Raw genomic sequence first — 18,489 nt, 5'->3', positions numbered from 1 at the left:
TTCCATATGATGCTTTTGGGTTCCTCTTAAAAAAAAAAAAAAAATTATTTATTTTTTGACGATGATACAATATACTTTTACGTGTTTGTTATTTAATTTCATGATTCATGAGGATGACAATGAAGGATGATCATCCGGTTCAACAAAGAGTAGTAGTGTAGACATTTCAAAATTCAAACTTTAGACCACCTGCTTTAATATTATGATAAACTAGCTTGTAACTCCATGCATATGCATGGATACACTTAAAGATATACAATAAGATGCATAACATAATTTATATATATATATATATATATATAATTTAAATACTATTGATAGTCACTTTTATATTTTTTCAACTCTTTAAAAAATTTTGTAAGAATATTATTAGATATAAAATATAAATTGTCCATTTTATTTATTTATTATTGTGAAGCACTTTTTTGTGTTTTTTTTTTTTTTTTTTTTGTTTTATGATTCATTTACTCTAGATTCTTTGGTTTTTGTACTTAATAACTCACTTAGATGAATATTTATGATGTGATCCCACATTTGATTATAAAATTAAGAAATAAAACTCTTTAAAAATAAATAATTTAAGACACATGACACAAAATTAGAACTCTAATTTGGAATTCTAATTTAAATTTTTCTCAATTTCACCTATTATTATATATATAGATTATTGATTTTCCTTGAACCTTAATTTCTTAGAAAAATGATGAATATATTTATTTAACTATAATTTTAAAAAGAAAATTGTTGATTTACACTCCTTGATATACACTTTTTACAAAATGTCCACATTTTGCAAATCTAGATATCCATATTTTTAGAAATTTCCACTCTTTACACTGAGTCTATATGGCCAGAGTGTGTAAAATAATCATTGTTCATTCTAAAACTATGTTGTCCCCTCTCCCTCATCTACTGTTTTTAGCACTAACAATATATTCTTCTTCATTTTTTTTTCAATTGATAGGTTCAGAGCCAAGTTTGAAAATATGGGCTCCATGTATATCGTTCGTTTTCTCATCTGTATCATCCTCATCACCCTTATCAAGTTGACAACTGCTGATTTGGCACATTTGTGTGAATCATGTAAGAGCACAAAGGGAGCCTGCGCCTATGATTCTAGTGGTGCTTTCGCTTGCCGTTGCAATGGAATAATGCATCGCATTAATTGTAAGGGTCAAGATAATTAAATGTAGGTTAAAATGCAAATTGGAATCTCTAAGTTTGACTGAAATTATTTTAATTCTCGAACTTTACTTTCGTTGAACTGAATCTTGTAAGTTTCAAATATATTCCATTCAGGTCATTTATCTAATTTTGTTCAAAAGTTAACATTAAAAAATATATATATATTTCTCACAAAAAAAAAATCTCTATATAATTAATACAAATATTTTATATTAATGGAAAATTTTTAACGGAATAGGATAAAAGACCTGAAATTTAATAAATTTGAACCTTTGAGAACTTAATCTAACGAGACTAAAGTTAAAAGACTGGAATAAATTTTAGTCATACTTAAGGGGTGCAATTTGCATTTTAGCCGTAAATATATTTGCTTCTGCACTTGCAACACATGTACGATTGCATAAGAAGTTGCTATTCAAATAATATTCCTTTCAGTTCCTAAGATGTAATGGCCAGTGGTATATGAGCTGTTTGTTGTGCATGTTTCCTTGTTTTTCAGACTCTGTATGTATAAATTAAGAAATAATACTACCTTTCCAAGGGTTAGTTGAGACTGATCCTCTAGACAAAGTGTGAATCAACTGGTCCGATCGTGGTCTCTTCCTCATGAACTTTTAACTGGTGTAGCATCCGCCACTCTGTATAGCCTTGCCATGACATGCTTTTACGAGATAGTATATAATAGAAACAAAAATAATAAAAAGGCCATTGATTCTCATTTACTTCTTAATATACATTTTTCGTACGCACCATGGGACAAAAATAGAAATTGAGAATATTGCACTTGAAATTTTGGATGTTGTGTATACAGATTACAAAGTGTACATTGACGAGTGTGAAAGGATAATAATTGTAATAATAACAACTATTTACTAGTAATTTATATCTATATATATAATAATAGGTAAAACAGAGAGAAAATCCAATTAAATTTGAAATTGGAATTCAATTAAAGTCTAATTTTGCATAATGTATCTCATCTAATCTAAATTTTAGAATTTTGTGCAAAGTGAGTTAATTTAGTGTAAAAATTGAATTTCAATTAGAGTTTAATTTTGCGCCACGTATCCCATCTAATTTAAATTTTTAAATTTTTGTACCAAGTTAGTTAATTTAGTGTAGAAAAAGAGGAGTTCAATATAATAAACCATAAAAAATATAATCATATAACTAAAAACAATTCAAATTCATAAGTCATCTATATATATATATATATATATATTAATAGGTAAAGCTTAGAAAAAATTGAATTAGAATTTGAAATTATAATCCAATTTGCACCATGTGTCTAAATTTATGTGGGAACTACATCATAATTATCCACTTAAGCTTGTGCCATGTGTTTACTTAAGTTTTTTAATATTTGTATCAAGTGAGTTAATGAGTGCAAAATACTAAGAATCTAATATTAATTAACTATAAATTTTTTTTAAAAAAAAATCACCATATAACAAAAATCACCACAGGTTCTATCTTATTAAAAATTAGAAAAAATGATCATAAGTAGTATTAAATTTAGTTAATAATTTTAATATGTGATTAATTACATTTACTTAAAAAAATAATTTTACTAATTATCTATATTTTATGATAAAAATTGTGATTAATTTATAATATATCTATATGTATTCATGAATGCATGTGTTACATACTTAAAAAAAATAATAATAATTTGACTAATTATTTATATTTTTATAATAATTTTTTTAAAAAAATTTTAAATACATCCATGCGTTTGCATGGAGTTACATGCTAGTAATAATGAATTTATGAGTTACTAGCTACTAATAATAGCAATATGCACCACCGCACACCCTTGATGTGATGGTCACTCCATAAATATAAGTGCTTGTGAGGTGTGGGAGAGGGTAAGGGTCGGAGTTCAAATCTCCAGGATGGAGTTTCATACACATATACACATAGATTAGACTAGAGGCTAGAGTAAAATTCTATCTTGTATAAAAAATAATAATAATAATAATAGCAATATGCTACATTTTATTAATATATATATATATATATATATATTTTACTAAAGTACATTTTTTACCTTAAAGTTTTGGACTGTTTTATTTTGGTTTTTGCTGTGGATGTGATTTTATTTGGTTTAGATTGTTTATCAATTCTGTATTAAGCTTATTCATGTTCCGTACACTTATTATTTGTCATAAAGCTTGAATTGGTAATTTTGTTATTGGAGGTCTAAACGTTCATAGTGTTTTATACACTATTTGAACTTTCAGTTGGTATCAGAGTGGGTACACTTGCTGTGGTTTAGATTCCTAAGTGTTATCCTTGACCCCTTGTGTTTATTTGTCATGGATTGTGCTTTGTATGCATCTTTGTATGATTTGATTGATGATAAATGTAGCATGTCACGTGTTGTGAAAATGCCTCTATGAGTGTGGATCGTCATGATTGTGATGCTATGTTGCATGAATCATTTGATGTTGTTGATATTCCAAATGAAAAACTCTTGAAGAAAAATGCTAAGAAATTTCAAAAGAATTTGAGCAAGTTATTTTGTGAAAAAGATGATTTAATTGCTAAACTCAATGAATCTAACAAATTGGTTGAGAAATATAAAAAACTTGTTGAAGATTATCTTGAAAAGCTAAAAGAGTTTGAATGTTTGAATATGGACTTGGATGCTAAACTTGTTTTGTCTAACAAACTTGTTGATGTGTTAAAATGTGAAAATGAATCTCTTAAGATGCATGCCAAGTGTGAGAGACCGCGCCCCCGGCCCGTTTTTGTAGGACGTTGGGCCAAACCCACGTGAATGGGTGAAGTCGTGTTATTGCCTCTCAAAATGGAGATTCGACTAGTTATATTTTTCCCTTTAGATTAAGGGTTTTGTAATGGAGTCTCCACTTATTTAATTATTGGAATAAATAAGAAAACCAAAATTGAAAAATTCCTCATTTTATTAATTTGAAATTGAATTTACATTGACTCTAGGAAAATTACATGACTTTGGTTCTAGATACAATCTAAAATAAAGTACATGACTTTGTTTCCTAGTTACAATCTAGAAATTGAAAATTACATGGATAAGTATTTGATCTACTAACCCTTGATCTAAGTTCGGAGGCTATATTATAAGGTGGAAAGGTGTTAGGCACCCACTTTGCCCGATGAAACCGGTCTTCTAGACTGTGGTGGCCAACATTCATATCACATCATCCAATATATTATCAATCAATTTGCATGTTGAATTTAAAGTGTATGCATGTGATAAACCCTAATTCAATTTATTAAGCATTTTCATTTAGATTGACAAATAAATTTTAGTGAATGTGTGTAAATGGTGATAACCTAGATTCAAGGATTTGAAAGAATTACTAAACAAACATGTTTTTCATATTTTTGATGTGAATTTAAGATTAAATCTAGTGATATGCATGAACATGTGATGAACAACCAAGAACATGAGAAGAACACATAAGAACAATTAAGAACATTCAAACATATTCAAGGGAATTATCATGCTTTAATCTTAAATTCTCATCATGGCAACATAAACAAACAGTTAGGGAATGAGATTTTACCTTCATGCAAGATCCATATGGTGGAAGAGAGGAATCTTGATGGAAGTCCTAAGGGTGGAGGAAAAGAAGAGCTAGGAGAGAGAGTGTGAGTCTTACTCAATACCTTGAATTTTAGGAAGACTAAGATGTAACAAGACTACTCAACTTTACTAGAACTCAAGAAAAGAGAAGAGAGGGGGGTTTTTTCATGTCTTGGAATGAAGAAGATGGGGGGTTTATGTAGTAGTGGTGGAGGAAATATGAATGGAAGGTCATTTAATGAGGGTTGACAAAGAATCATGAACCTAGACCTCATTTTAGCCTTGGGGGAAATCTGGTGCATTAAATGGAAAGATTGGTGGGAGTGAGGAGCAAGCCAAAATTCGGTTTTCCCGTAGCTACTGTAACAGCCTGTAGAGCTAACTTTGAAAAATCATATCTGCCTCAATTCTGATCAGAATTGTCTCATTCTTGTACTCAAATTGAAGCCCCGGATGTCTAATTTCTGGGAAAATTAACCTCATTCACAGATTCAAAATATTTTGAGAGATATTGATGAAATAGTTAGCAAAGGTCATTTGTTAGAAAATAGTTTCAGCACAATTAACATTAATAGGTCTCAAATTAGCTCCCAATTAACATTAAATGGCTCCAATTACTCCAATTTCAGACTTAATTGGTTCCAAATTTATCCTAATTAAAAGATAATTGCACAAATTACTCATTGAATAATTAATATTTAACTATCTAGTTAATTAGGTGTGTGCAACCCTACCATAAAATGTAGTCCTAACCAATCAAATTATGACACATCATCATTCTCAAATTGATTATACTTATAATCAATTGAAATCAATTGTTCATAATCACATATAGTCGGACTCAATTTGTAATTGTGCATCTCGGCCATTAGAACTTGATTTGATGATAACTTTCAATCTAATGGTCCGATTAGGGCTTATGACCAGTCGATTTAATCGTTACAACATCAAGATCATTTTGGTGAATTGAGATTAAGGATATAGTGACCAGAATCAAGATGCATATTTCCAAGGTGAAATTACCCTTTTACCCTCCATGTGAGGTTAAATGCGAGTTGCAAAATGGGGTGTCAACACCAAGTGTTTGATTGCTAAACCCATTGATAAAAGGGATGATAATATTTGTTGCAATCATGTTGTGGTACCTGATCTTGTGCCTATTGTGTATTCTACCTCTAAGGACAAATCGGTGTACGTTCCTCCACACAAAAAAAAATCAAAAGATGGAGAGAAAGACTGTTAAGTTAAAGCCTCTGTTTAGGTCTCAACCTAAGGCTTTGGATGGATCTAAGTTTGTTCTAACTTGCCACCATTGTGGTGTGATTGGTCATATAAGACCTCAATGTCATAAGTTGAAGAGGGAACAAAACCATATCACTAGATCCCTTCCCAAAAGGCCTAGTGCACCTAAACAAATTGTGTGTCACCATTGTAGTGTCTTTGGTCATCTAAGACCTCAATGCTCTAAGTTTCATGCTTTTAAAAGAATCGAAAAAAAAAAAAAATTTTGAGTTTTTTGGAAATTGTGCTAAAAAGAGTAAACCGGTTTTGAGTGAAAATAGCATGCTATTAAAGAAAATGTTTAATGCTCTTAACTCCTTGACTATGTGCATCTCCGGTTCTCATTCTTCCAACCCTCGTCTCACTTCTCTTGAGACACTCATTCCAAACAATTGTTCCGTTTGGATGAGGAAGGGTTCCTATGATGCCCAAAAAGCCAAAGGCTTGTTCATCAAATTGAAATATCACAAATTTTAAGCATCAATCTCAAAATAAGATATTTTGATTCAAAATGATCAAATGTTATGAATTGTAAAGAAGCCAAAAGCTTCATCGTTTGTAATCATTTTCTTGTGGGAGGTCATATATGTTCATTTTTATAATTGAGATAAACCACTTGACTTAGTACTAGTTGTGTATGACTTGATTGAATTGATCATTGAAGTTTCACTCTAGACTAAGGACTATTCCACATTTGATACACACACACAATACACATGCCTAATGTTCAATAAATGTCTTATTCATTTGTTAGATTGTACTTGTCTAAATATGATGTGTGTGTGCTCAATCTTATATGGATTAATCCAAAAAGATTTTTGATCATTTTATATGTTTTTGGAAGTGATTTTTATCACTCTTTGTGTTCATGTTTAGTGCTTACTTTGTTCTTCATTGTTTAAGCATATTCTGTTTTTGAAAAACAAGTGTCAGAATTTTTGGCTACTCATTTTGGCTACTTGCATGAGTTGCCAATAAGCTGCTAGTTTTGGCTACTCATTTTGGTGACTTGCAAGCCGCGAGTTTAAGTCGCGAGTTCATACAGAGGGGTTTCGTGACTCACTCACGACTTGCTAGTCGCGAAATGCCCAAAATCAGCTTTTTAAAGAGCTTTTTTGTGGGAAACTTGTTTTAAACCTCTCCCATCCTCTCTAAAACCCCTCTTTCAATATTTTTACATCAAAACCCAATCAATTTGAATGGTTTTTCATTCCATTAACATTTCTAAGGTAATTATAAATTCTTTTCATTAATTTTGATCCTTAGATTATGTTTTGGAGAGTTTTGTGCTCTTGGCTGGGATTTTTATCATAGGGGTTGGGAAAACATAATTTTTGTCAAATTTCTTCATGGGATTGGTTTCTTTTTGTTGATTGCATTGGATGTTGGCCCTTTGTAGCAAAAAAAAACATGTATTAAGGGTGGATTTCATGATATTCATGCATTGTTTCACATTATTGTTCATAGTGTGCATGCTAGGTGTTTGATAAAATGTCTCTTAGACATTTTCTCGCTTGTTTGGACTCCGATGAGTACCAAACTTTGGGGTTTCTCATGTTTCCTCATTAGGAATATGTTTGGTTCATTGGTTATGTATTTAACACACCTTGCCCCACATGTTCATTTTTCATGCATTGGTTATGCATTACACTTAGCCACCTCTTGCACACACCTTTGCTACCCTTGTCATGCATTGGTCTATACCTTACTTCTTCATCCTAGCATGTCATGTCTACCTTATACTCTGTAGCATTTTACATTGCCTTAGGTTTGAGCTTCATTTTCTCATTCATCTCGCACCCCTCATGCATCATTAGCATTGTTTGTACCTTCATCTCTTGCCCTCGTTTCTTCTTGACCCTTTGTCTATTCCTGACAAAAAGGGGGAGAGTATACTCTAGAGAGTATACCGGAGAGTTTTTGTCATTTCTATATGATTCTTGTGCACATCCTTAGGGGGAGAAATTCTATTTCTCGTGCACATTTGTAGGGGGGGAGATTTTCCATAGTGGAGATGCATATACCAAGGGGGAGAAGACATTGTGTTAATTAGAAAACTTTGTTCTGTTTGTTTTCTTGTTGGCTTTATGGTGCTTTGAGTTATGCTTTGTTGTTCTCATCACTTCATGTTTGTGTATTGGACATGCATACTTCCTTATGCTATTGTGCTTCATTGAATGTATGTTTGGATGATCAATTGCTTTGCTATGTGATCATTGTAGTCATTTCTATATAACTGATTTGGTGTATGATCAAGTTGCTCACATGTTTCACATCATGTTTAGTTGATCGCAATTTACTTGTTACATTATATTTGTCATTTTATTACTTGCTTTACCTTGAGGGTCTAATGTGTTTTGTGCAAGTGTTTCAGGTTACAAGTATATATGTTCCAATTGCATCACAGCTTCTCATCACTTTGAAGGGGAGAAACTTTAAGCACTTTTAGTTTATATTGTTTAAGTTTATATTTAGTATTTTGTGGTTTGTGCCCATGTTGCTTCTGTAAGTTTTTAGGGTTTGTTTCCATGATTTTGTAGGCTTTATGGTTTGTATCATGCTTTATACAGCCTTTATGCTTTGTTAAACCAGTACTTCTAACTAAATGTCATGCATTTTCCTTTTAAGTACTGTCACTCTTGTGCCTTTGTAGGATTGTTCCTAGATGCATATACTTAGTGTATTATACATTGGTTGAGTGTTGGACATGTAATTGATTTGCATTGATCTTATTAGCTTGTATGTCCAAGTGTTCATTCCAAGTGTGAATGAGCATTGTGGTCACTACCTTGTAGTGATTGCTTGTTTGATCAAGCCATGGTTTGTTTCTTAACTCCATCTTTACTTGATCACATCATGTCTGCTTCATAAGCATTTCATGCTTTTCTGCATACAATGATCATGGTGTATTGTTGTGTTTCAGGAGATTCATGTTCATATGATTCAAGAGCTTCACAGTTTCTAGAGTTAGGTGTGAGTGAGTTATGTTCAACTGTTCCCAACTCATATGTTAAGTCTAGAGTCTGTTTTAGGGTTTTGTCACGGAATAGCCAAAGGGGGAGATTGTAAGGTTGAATTTAATCAACCATCTTGTTGGTTTTATTTCGTGCCAAATTTGCTTGTATTTCAGCAATTAGTAACCCTGTATTTAGGTGGGATTCTTGTAAGGGTAGTGAGTGAGATAGTGTGAAGAAATGCTCAAGAGTGTGCAAGAAAAACAGGAACTCATGACTGGATTTCACGGGTGACTCGCGGCTGCAAGCTGCCAGAAGCTGCACACGTGCCAGACATGCTAGAAGTTGAAGTGTCATGCCAGCTGAAGCACTACAGGAAAAAATAGGACAACTGGCCGTTCAGTTACCTCGTGGCTAGAACTCGCAACTCAGTCAAGCCGCGAGCCAGCCCTGTTTTGAAAAACCTGACTCTTCACATTCCATTCTCACCCTAGTATATATACCCCTTTTACCCACGAAAGAAAGAGAGTTTCCAGAGAGAATTTTGAGAGAGAAACCCTAGAGAAAAACAAGATTGACTCATCCCCAATCTTCATTAAGAGACTATTCAAATTCCTCAACTCTCTTCCTTTCCATTGTTAAATCCTTGAGAGGCTTATTACCAAAACATTTTCTCACCATATCCATTTCTGTGAGAGGGTTGTTTGGTGCTTTGGGAAGCAGTTATGAAGGAACCAATTTCACATTGGTTGATGCTATGGTCAAGTAGCGAAATCTGGGAAGCCAGAAAAGAAATAGATTCGGTGCAACATCGTTGGAGCAAGAAGCTTGGAGGGCTTAGGTACACTGGGTAGATTAGGCTTGGAGGGTCTATTGATGTTCATGTATCCTAACTACATTTTTTAGTGGATTACTTACCGCTTGGAGGGCGGCGGAGAGGTTTTATGCGGAGAGTTTCGGTTTCCTCTTCGATAACACATTGTGTGTTGTCCTTGTGTTTGCATCTTTCTTCCCTTAATCTTTGCCATTTAATTTTACTGTGGATGTGATTTCATTTGGTTTAGATTGTTTATCAATTTTGTATTAAGCTTATTCATATTCCACACACTTATTGTTTGTCATAAAGCTTGAATTGGTAATTTTTTTATTGGGAGTCTAAACGTTCATAGTGTTTTATACACTATTTGAACTTTCATTTATTATACTACGAACAATATGCCCAATGAACTTATAGTTTATTTTTCTAAAAAAGAACTTATAATTTATCATTTACTAGTCGCTAACTCATGTGATGCACGGAAAAGTTATTAACTCGGGAAAAAAAAATCCAACAATGAGTAAATAGGCATTTTGCTAGTTAGTATTTAAAAAAAAAAATGATGAAATATTTAACTTCTCTATTTTTCCATAGTTTAGAAGTGTTGTATAACATTGAACGTTATTGAGTTACAAGTGCATAATTACTGAAACCTACAAAATAATTTACAGTTCTTAGTATATACACACACACACGCGCACACACACACACACACACACACACACACACTCAAAACTAATATAAACTGCAAATAGATAAACAAAGACCATGATATGAGGAAGACACACCATGTTTCGAATTTGAGTAGCAATATGTCTTTTTCGCAGTAATAACAATATAGAAAATTCAAAACATGGAACAATATCAAAATTATAATATCTAATTCTATTATCTTTTATGTTGAATCCAAACAAATAATTAATCGAAATGAATCCAAACAAATAATTTATCAACCAAAAATCATAGCTTTTAATAAGAAAACAAAAAATCACATGAACCTAAATAAAAAACATTTAAGGTGAAGAATTAAGATCAACCTTCTGAGACCCAAATACCAAAAACCCCAAAACTAAAACTTCAAAATTTATAGAATCCCTAAATTCTACTTCAAAACCAAACCAAATTCAACAAATTTATATATAACATACCAAATAAAAATTTATCGTTCCCTAGGCTGGAAGACATAGGATGCATATTTGATTTTTCTCTAAAAATATAAAGATACTTTGTCTACCATGTACAATAAAAAAAAAATTAGTAGAAATTTAACCCAAAAACCAAACTCATGAATATCAATGTGAGTCTCTTTTTTACTTTTTAGTCCTATCATAATTTTTTTTTTTTTATATATAGATTATCAACATTTGAGTTTGAGTTTAAATTAAACTTGTTAGAGAGATAGAGTTTCACTCCTTGTTAAGTTTTTATCAAACAAAAATAATTTTATTTTTTTAAAAAAATGATAATGATAAGTTTGAGTTTAAGTTGAACTTGTTAGAGAGATAGAGTTTCACTCCTAGTTAAGTTTGAACTAAAAAAAAATAATTTTATTTAAATAAAATGTTAATTTTATTTAAATATTATGCTGACGTGGAAAATTGTGAGAATTTCAAAGGCTTCGGTTTATATATATATATATATATATATTTATATAGATTATCTTGCTAAAAAATTTATGATAAAGAAATCATGTATATCACAATATTCATCTTCTAAGAGAACTCATATTGACTTGAAAAGTCTTCCTTCGGATTATTGGTTACAAAAAATGATTTCATCTTATCATTGTATATTGATTAAAATTAAATAAGAAAATATTTTCCAAAAAAAGATCCTTATCAACCTCTTTAACACAAATTTGAATGACACCCTTAAAATATATTTTTAGAGCCGCCACTACAAGCTCACACAACTAGTGCATCAATTATTGTTGGCATGATGGTTGCTTAAAGTCAGGCTAAAAACCCCGACTTTCTACAAGTATAAATAGGAGAACTAGTTTTCTAGATTGACATTATGTGATTGTGCAATTTTAGTGGAGCGATTCTAAATGGGGTATTAATTAGCTCCTATTGTGATGTGCAAAAACACAAGTGCCTAAACTTCGTATGAGTTTGTTATTTTCTTGGTCACTCTAGGAAGATTATGTACTTTGGTGTGTCAATCATGTAACAGAGAGTATATTTTATTTTAGTGATGTTTGAATGATGTTCTACTAGTACTTTTGCACCCCCACAACAACAAAACATTCATTTGTTAGACAAAGTTACACCGAAGTGTCCTTCATATTTTGTTTGGACTTTTATTAGAGAAAGATGCTTCCAGGTTAGTGTTTATTCATCTCTAGCTATCTTTTGGATATGTGTTTGGATGCTTAGAAAATTTCCTTGGAAAATGAAAATGAACATGCAACATAATATATACGGGTCATATACACAATGAAAATTGAAGTGGATGATGTTGCTTTCAATATATTGCGTGTTAAATATTAGCACAATAGTACGCATATATAACTCATAAATCAGAGTGTAGTTTTTTTTTTTTTTTTTGGCCATGAATTTTTGGTTTCTAAAGCCTGTTGGTGCAAACGTAATATTTGACACCTCCTCCTCTCACCTTTTCCTTGGGCACATCTAGTCCAATATCTAAATTAATTCATATTAGCTTATTAATCACCACAATTAAAAAGAATAAAATAGTCTTTCTTCTTTTAGAAAAATTATTAAATACTCCAAGAGTACTATAAATGCGTACTCCCCCCTCTCACATGAATTGTGGGTCCCACCATAAATTTAATTAGTGGGACCAACAGTTATGTGAGAGGAGGGAGCATGTATATATATAGTACTCTGAAAGTACTCAATTAGGGGTGTCAATGTTCGACCTAACCCGTGAACGCGACACAAACCCGACATGGAATTACAAAAACTTACAAGGGATATAATTGAAAATTGAAACTTTACAAACCCTAGATCTCTAAATCCTACAAACCCTAAATCTCTAAACCTTCTTATAAATATCTAATTTAATTTTTTTATTTCAGCCATACTACTCAGTACTCACTCTTCTATCTTATAGTCTTACGCCCAATTCTCAAACTCAGAGTCTCAAACTGGTTATTTGCTTTCTCTCTCTCTCTCTCTCTCTCTCTCTCATGTGTTTAGTGAGCTTTAGAATTTAAAAAAAAAAAAAAAAAAAAAAAAAAAAAAAAAAAAAAAAAAAAAAAAACCATTTTCTTGGTGTTTCAAAATTCTGCAGTAATTTTTTAGGCATAATGTTTTTGTTCTATAAACTTGAACCCATGTGCTGCTATAAATATATGAGACATATTAATTGTTGATTAAGGCCACGGTTGTAGCTTTTGTCTTGTGCTATGTTTTGTGTGTGTGTGTGTGTGTGTGTGTGTGTGTGTGTGTGTGTTTGTATTAGTGTTGGACACTGTTTGCATATCTTGCAAGTGGGTTTATTGAGATAGTTTATAAACTAGATCTAATAGGTATTGCTTTTAAAGATTACAACTACGTGTAACGTTGTAATACTCCCTTTTGATATCATATGAACAGTTTTATGATTGCATGATATGGCCCACTTGTTTTAGTTTCTTTGAATGATAAGACTACTTGACGTTATGCTTGTTGGCCATCTTATATTTCTGTTGAACTATATTATTTTGAATATGGGTTGAAAACTTGAAGTGTATGCACTGCTTTTGGAATGTAAAAAAAAGAAAAAAAAAAAAAAAAAAAAAAAAAAAAAAAAAAAGAAAAAAAATTCAAGATGGATGTTATTCTTAATATTATGCAGATTGAAATGAGTTGTATTACATTCGTGTCAACCTAACACGACTCATTTATTAAGCATGTTAAATGGGTTGTGTCAGGTCAACCTGCCTTATTAATAGGTCGAGTTAGGGTTGAAGGATCATGACACGATTATTAAATGGGTCGGGTTAGAGTTGAGTAATTTAGTCGAATACCCCTACCTTGACACGACCCGAATCCAACACGCTAACCCGAATTGACACCCCTATGTAACTCAATAATTACCCCTCATTTTCAATGTGGGATTAAACATTTTTACTGACTGTTCATCTTCCATATTAACTCGCATATCTTTACATTCATGTTGTAACACTACAACAAATTTGACCTTTTTCAAGGGTCAAAACCCTTAAAAAAAGGTATTAAAAAACCCTGAAAAAAATTATTTTAAGAGTCCAATTGACCCTTGATAACCTTCGAAACATATACCATCGAAAAGGAAATTTTCACGGCCTTCGTGGCCCTTAAAACAAGTGCTTTAATCTTATTTTGAGGGTCAAGAGACCCTTAAATAACCTTTTACCAAGGTTTAAAAATTTTATATTTACAACCCTTGATAAATAAGGTTATTTAAGGGGTCTCTTGACCCTCAAAATAAGATTTTATTTTTTATTTTTTTTAAAAAAAAACCACAATCATGCACAAATATATATATATATACATATACAAAAATTCATAATTGTTGAGATGATATGCTATGATATTTATATATAACAAAAGTGGTATATTGCTACAATTACACTTTCTTTGATCTCTAAACTCAAACCTACAAATTAACAAATTAGGGGCCACATACAAACTGCTGATATGTCAATTATTGTTTAAGAGAAAAGATATCAACAACCACACTTTGTACAAAGACCAAATTTGTCTAAGAGTTAAAAGTTTTGATACATCTTATTCTTCATCATCATCTCCAAAGCAAGAAGTTATCAGCTAGTATAATTGAACATTTCAGCCATTATGGGTACCCTCAAGTTTCTGAAAAAGAGAGAATGATACCAAAAGTCAGATTAACCCGATCAATATTTATATGATCCAATTCAATAGTCAACAGGGGCAAGAGTTTTAAATTGTAAAAACAAGGTTCTTTGCACAATCTGACATGGTAGTAGGTGAACAGAACAAATCCTAATACATCCTATATAAGGCCAAAGGTAATGAAAGGAAATAAAAATCGGTTACATGCATAGCTTCATATACGTGTGCCTTCCCAAGCAAATCACTCTTCACTGCTAGACACCTAGTTTTTTAGTTACATTTGAGTTATCATTTTTTAGTTACAAATAAAGTTAGATCTCAGTTTCCGGAGAGCCACACCAATTACCGAGACAACATATGAATTTGGGACCAAGGATATTTTCAAAGATTTTTCAAGATAAGGATTGCAAAAGCAAACTCGTACCAACAGCTTAACAAGTCATTCCAAATTTATCCAATAGTACTAAAACAGTGACTAGCTTGAGATGATCTTCATACCTTAGTGATCACTACTAGATTGGGCTGATTGCGAGGTGATACAACTCAACATTTGCATCATCATGTTGTCATAATGTGCTCTTTGTGCTGCCATTTGACTAGCTTGTTGTTCCTCAAAATGTCTTCTTTGTTCTGCCATTTGAATAGCTTTTTGTTCAAGCATGCTTTTAAGGTGCTTTACTTCTTCTTTCAACTCTGCATCAGCTCTCTTCATTTGTGTTCAGATTCTAAGCGTTTTTGTTCAGATTCTTGGAGTCGCTTCTCAAGATCATACATTCTAGATGAGGACGAACCCCATAACTTGGTAGGAGTGACTCCAGCCCCATAGCCATGAATTCGTCCATGATGCTCAGGTCCAAACACCTCCACAAACATTTGATCTTGAGATATTTGTAATGCCCCCTCATTCGTAATGCCCCCTCATTCACTTGAGTAGTAAGATTCCTCAATGCCACCTAAAAAGAAAAGTAACTTACAACAAAACCACATAAAAATATACTATCTATATTAATATAATTGGAGGATTTCGTACCAATGCATCTTGTGTTGGTTCATTTACTGCCTACCCATTAGCTTGCACATGGGTGATGTCAAGTAATTCAATTCTACTAGGGCTATGACCTGTCTTCTATTTCTACCATTTGACAAAACAAATAGAAAGCATATAGTAATTAAGTATTGAAGATGAATAATGCAATAACTCAGCAAAACAAAGTCAAATAACAACATATAGAAAGCATTCCAATAGTGATAGTAATAGATAGAAAAACAAAATGGGGTGGTACAGGTAGAGGTGTTAAGTGGCTGAGAAGCTGTTGACTGGCAGTGCCGACCGCTGATGGAGCCAGCTGAGGGGTGACAGGTCACCCCCACCCCCTAATTTTTATAACATAAATATTATCGTACAGACAGCGACTAATACAATGATCATCCGGCACTCCGACTTCTTTTTATTTTGTTGATTATTCTACTTTTAGTAGTTTTTTAATCTCCTCATTTAGACTTGTCTTATTTGCAGCTAATAAAGATATTTTTTACTTGATTAGGAAAACAAAATTCCACCTATGCTACAAATTTTTATCATTTTTTTTCTTCCAAAAACAACAAATAGAAAGCATTCCAATAGTGATAGTAATAGATAGAAAAACAAAATCAAGAAACATGTTGATTACAATATCATTAGCAGTGATATTGTAGTCATTGGCAAATACCTCTTTTGCACTACGTTGTTGGAAACTTTTTGAACCAGAAGTGTGGATAATATTGTTTTTGTCCCGATTTTCCTTGTTTTTCAAACACATGTCCTACATTTAAGAATGATAAATCAGTCCCATAAACCAACAAATCCACAAGACAATAATTAAGAATAAATTTGATAATAAATTCTTTGTAATGGTACCATATAATCTTGCTTGCTCCACAAATCCACAAGACAATTCCAATCATCTTTCTCTTGTCCGGGTGGAACATTTGCTCGTGCCTCTTCTGTTACTTCACCATATGGCTTAAACCACTTTTTCTTTAGGGAGTCATGATAATTCAAGTAAGAACTACCCATTTGTTACCAAACCTCTTGCTCTCGGCCCTCAACTTTGAAATACTCCTACAATAGAATGAAACATAAATACACAAATAAGAATATAATAAAAAAATCATAGAAGCTGCTACTAGATTTTATTATACTACTTACCAATACTTTATCAAAAAGCTTCCTTTTGCTGATATAGGGTACTTTTTTCCAATCTGTGAACTTTAGAGGTACATTTTGTTGTGCCCTAACAAGTTTTGTACATTCATTTATTAAATCACGAGCATGAGGCCCTATAGGTCTTCCATTCAGCCAACCAATCTCATATCTTTTCCCTTCCTTGAACTCTTTGGCCAATTTAAGATTCCGAGTAGGCCCTTGCCCTTTCTTCTTCCCTATGGGGAGAAAAATAAAGATCACCTCGACTTATTAGAATAGTATCTTCAATACAGTATTAAAAAACTTGAAAGCATAATTTAAAACTTACCTTGATGAGCCAAATCATTTCTACTTCCATTAGCATCACTTGTGCCAACTCCACCTTTGCTACCTCCGTTTGTCATTAGTAGAATCCCTTACTTTGATCAATCCAATATATGTTAGCACTATTCATCATATGCATATTTAATTAGTTTAGTCAATACACGCATATTACTATATAAATGAAACATATACATAAATACACGATATAAAACAAATGAACATGTAACTATTTAGATAAGTCAAGAACATAACTTTCAAGTAAGTAAATTACATTCATTTTGAAATGTTTAATCTCATTAATTCATATCAACATCATCCATATCCACAAGTCTGCTAGGTATGTCAACCCTATCTAATGAAATAATAACATCATCTTGATCATCAGTACTTATGAAACCCATTTGATGACCATGTGAATCATTCTGTTGGTATGGCTCTTGATCATCATCCTCTTCTTCTTCATCATTTTCCTCCTTTGGAGATGGCATATTGTAATAATTTCGAGGTTCTGTTTTTATAACAAAATGCCACTAAGGATTCTTTATGCTTTTCACATAAAATACTTGCTCGGCTTGACATGCTAACACGAAAGGTTCATTACTCTTTAATGAACATGTTACATTCACAAGAGTTCGACCAAACTTGTCAACCATAATTCCTCTACCACAATGGTCAACATCCCTCCAATCATATTTAAACATTGCAATCTTATTGCCTCCCTTGTAGTGTAACTCAATGATATCAATTAAAACACCATAATAATCACGATTGTCAGTACTTGCATCTCCTTTTACCAAGACTCCACAACTTTGAGTTCTTCTGTTACAATCGACTTCATTTTTTCGAAATCTAAAACCATTGACGATGTACCCATTATAACATACAACTTCTTCTAATGGTCCACGAGCCAAATCAAAGAGTTGCTTGCTCACTTTCCTTTCATCATATAATTGAGTAATCTATTCAAAACAAGTTCAAAATCAATACATCATTATAATTGACTCAAATTAAGCATATAGAACAATTATAATAATTTCCATATAGATAGAACTTATGTGACTTTCAAACCACTCTCGAAACTGTTTTTTATGTCGATTCTCTTCATTCTTAACACTTGCTTGTTGAACCATGTACTTGTGCTCCCTAGATAACACAAGATGCAATTACATTGTAAACAACTTAGAAGTTTAAGAAGAAAGCTAACTCTATGAGAAATTAATATTAACTACATTTCAACTTACTCAACATATGGGAGCACTTCATCGAAATCTTTCAAGACATATAAATGTGCTTGCATCCACTCTTCTTGACTAAGTTGACGTGAGACATATCCCCTACCTAAAGCACAACTAATTGGAGAAAAAATGGGC

General features: G+C 32.2%; 1 protein-coding gene across 1 annotated transcript; it reads right to left on the bottom strand.

The window, feature by feature from the left end:
* Nucleotides 1-16,317: 16,317 nt before the first annotated feature.
* LOC126724342 (uncharacterized) lies at nucleotides 16,318-18,072 on the bottom strand. The gene is made up of 4 exons (XM_050428923.1): nucleotides 17,124-18,072; nucleotides 16,799-17,031; nucleotides 16,508-16,711; nucleotides 16,318-16,412 (listed from the first exon to the last, which is right to left on the bottom strand). The coding sequence occupies exons 1-3, from the start codon at nucleotides 17,197-17,199 to the stop codon at nucleotides 16,670-16,672; spliced, it is 351 nt and encodes a 116-aa protein (XP_050284880.1). The 5' UTR covers nucleotides 17,200-18,072; the 3' UTR covers nucleotides 16,318-16,412; nucleotides 16,508-16,669.
* Nucleotides 18,073-18,489: the final 417 nt, after the last annotated feature.

The sequence above is a fragment of the Quercus robur genome, chromosome 4 (assembly GCF_932294415.1).
Source record: "Quercus robur chromosome 4, dhQueRobu3.1, whole genome shotgun sequence".
Taxonomy (NCBI): domain Eukaryota; kingdom Viridiplantae; phylum Streptophyta; class Magnoliopsida; order Fagales; family Fagaceae; genus Quercus; species Quercus robur.
Note: the sequence above shows the minus strand (reverse complement) of the source record. Positions and strands in the feature narration are given on the sequence as shown.

Bases quoted from the DNA above. Each gene is read 5' to 3' on its own strand.
- LOC126724342 (XM_050428923.1), bottom strand. From the start codon at position 17,199: ATGACAAACGGAGGTAGCAAAGGTGGAGTTGGCACAAGTGATGCTAAT. The intron at 17,032-17,123 runs GTAAGTTTTAAA...TTCTCCCCATAG, and splicing joins AAATGATTTGGCTCATCAAG to GGAAGAAGAAAGGGCAAGGG. The intron at 16,712-16,798 runs GTAAGTAGTATA...ATTCTATTGTAG, and splicing joins AGCTTTTTGATAAAGTATTG to GAGTATTTCAAAGTTGAGGG.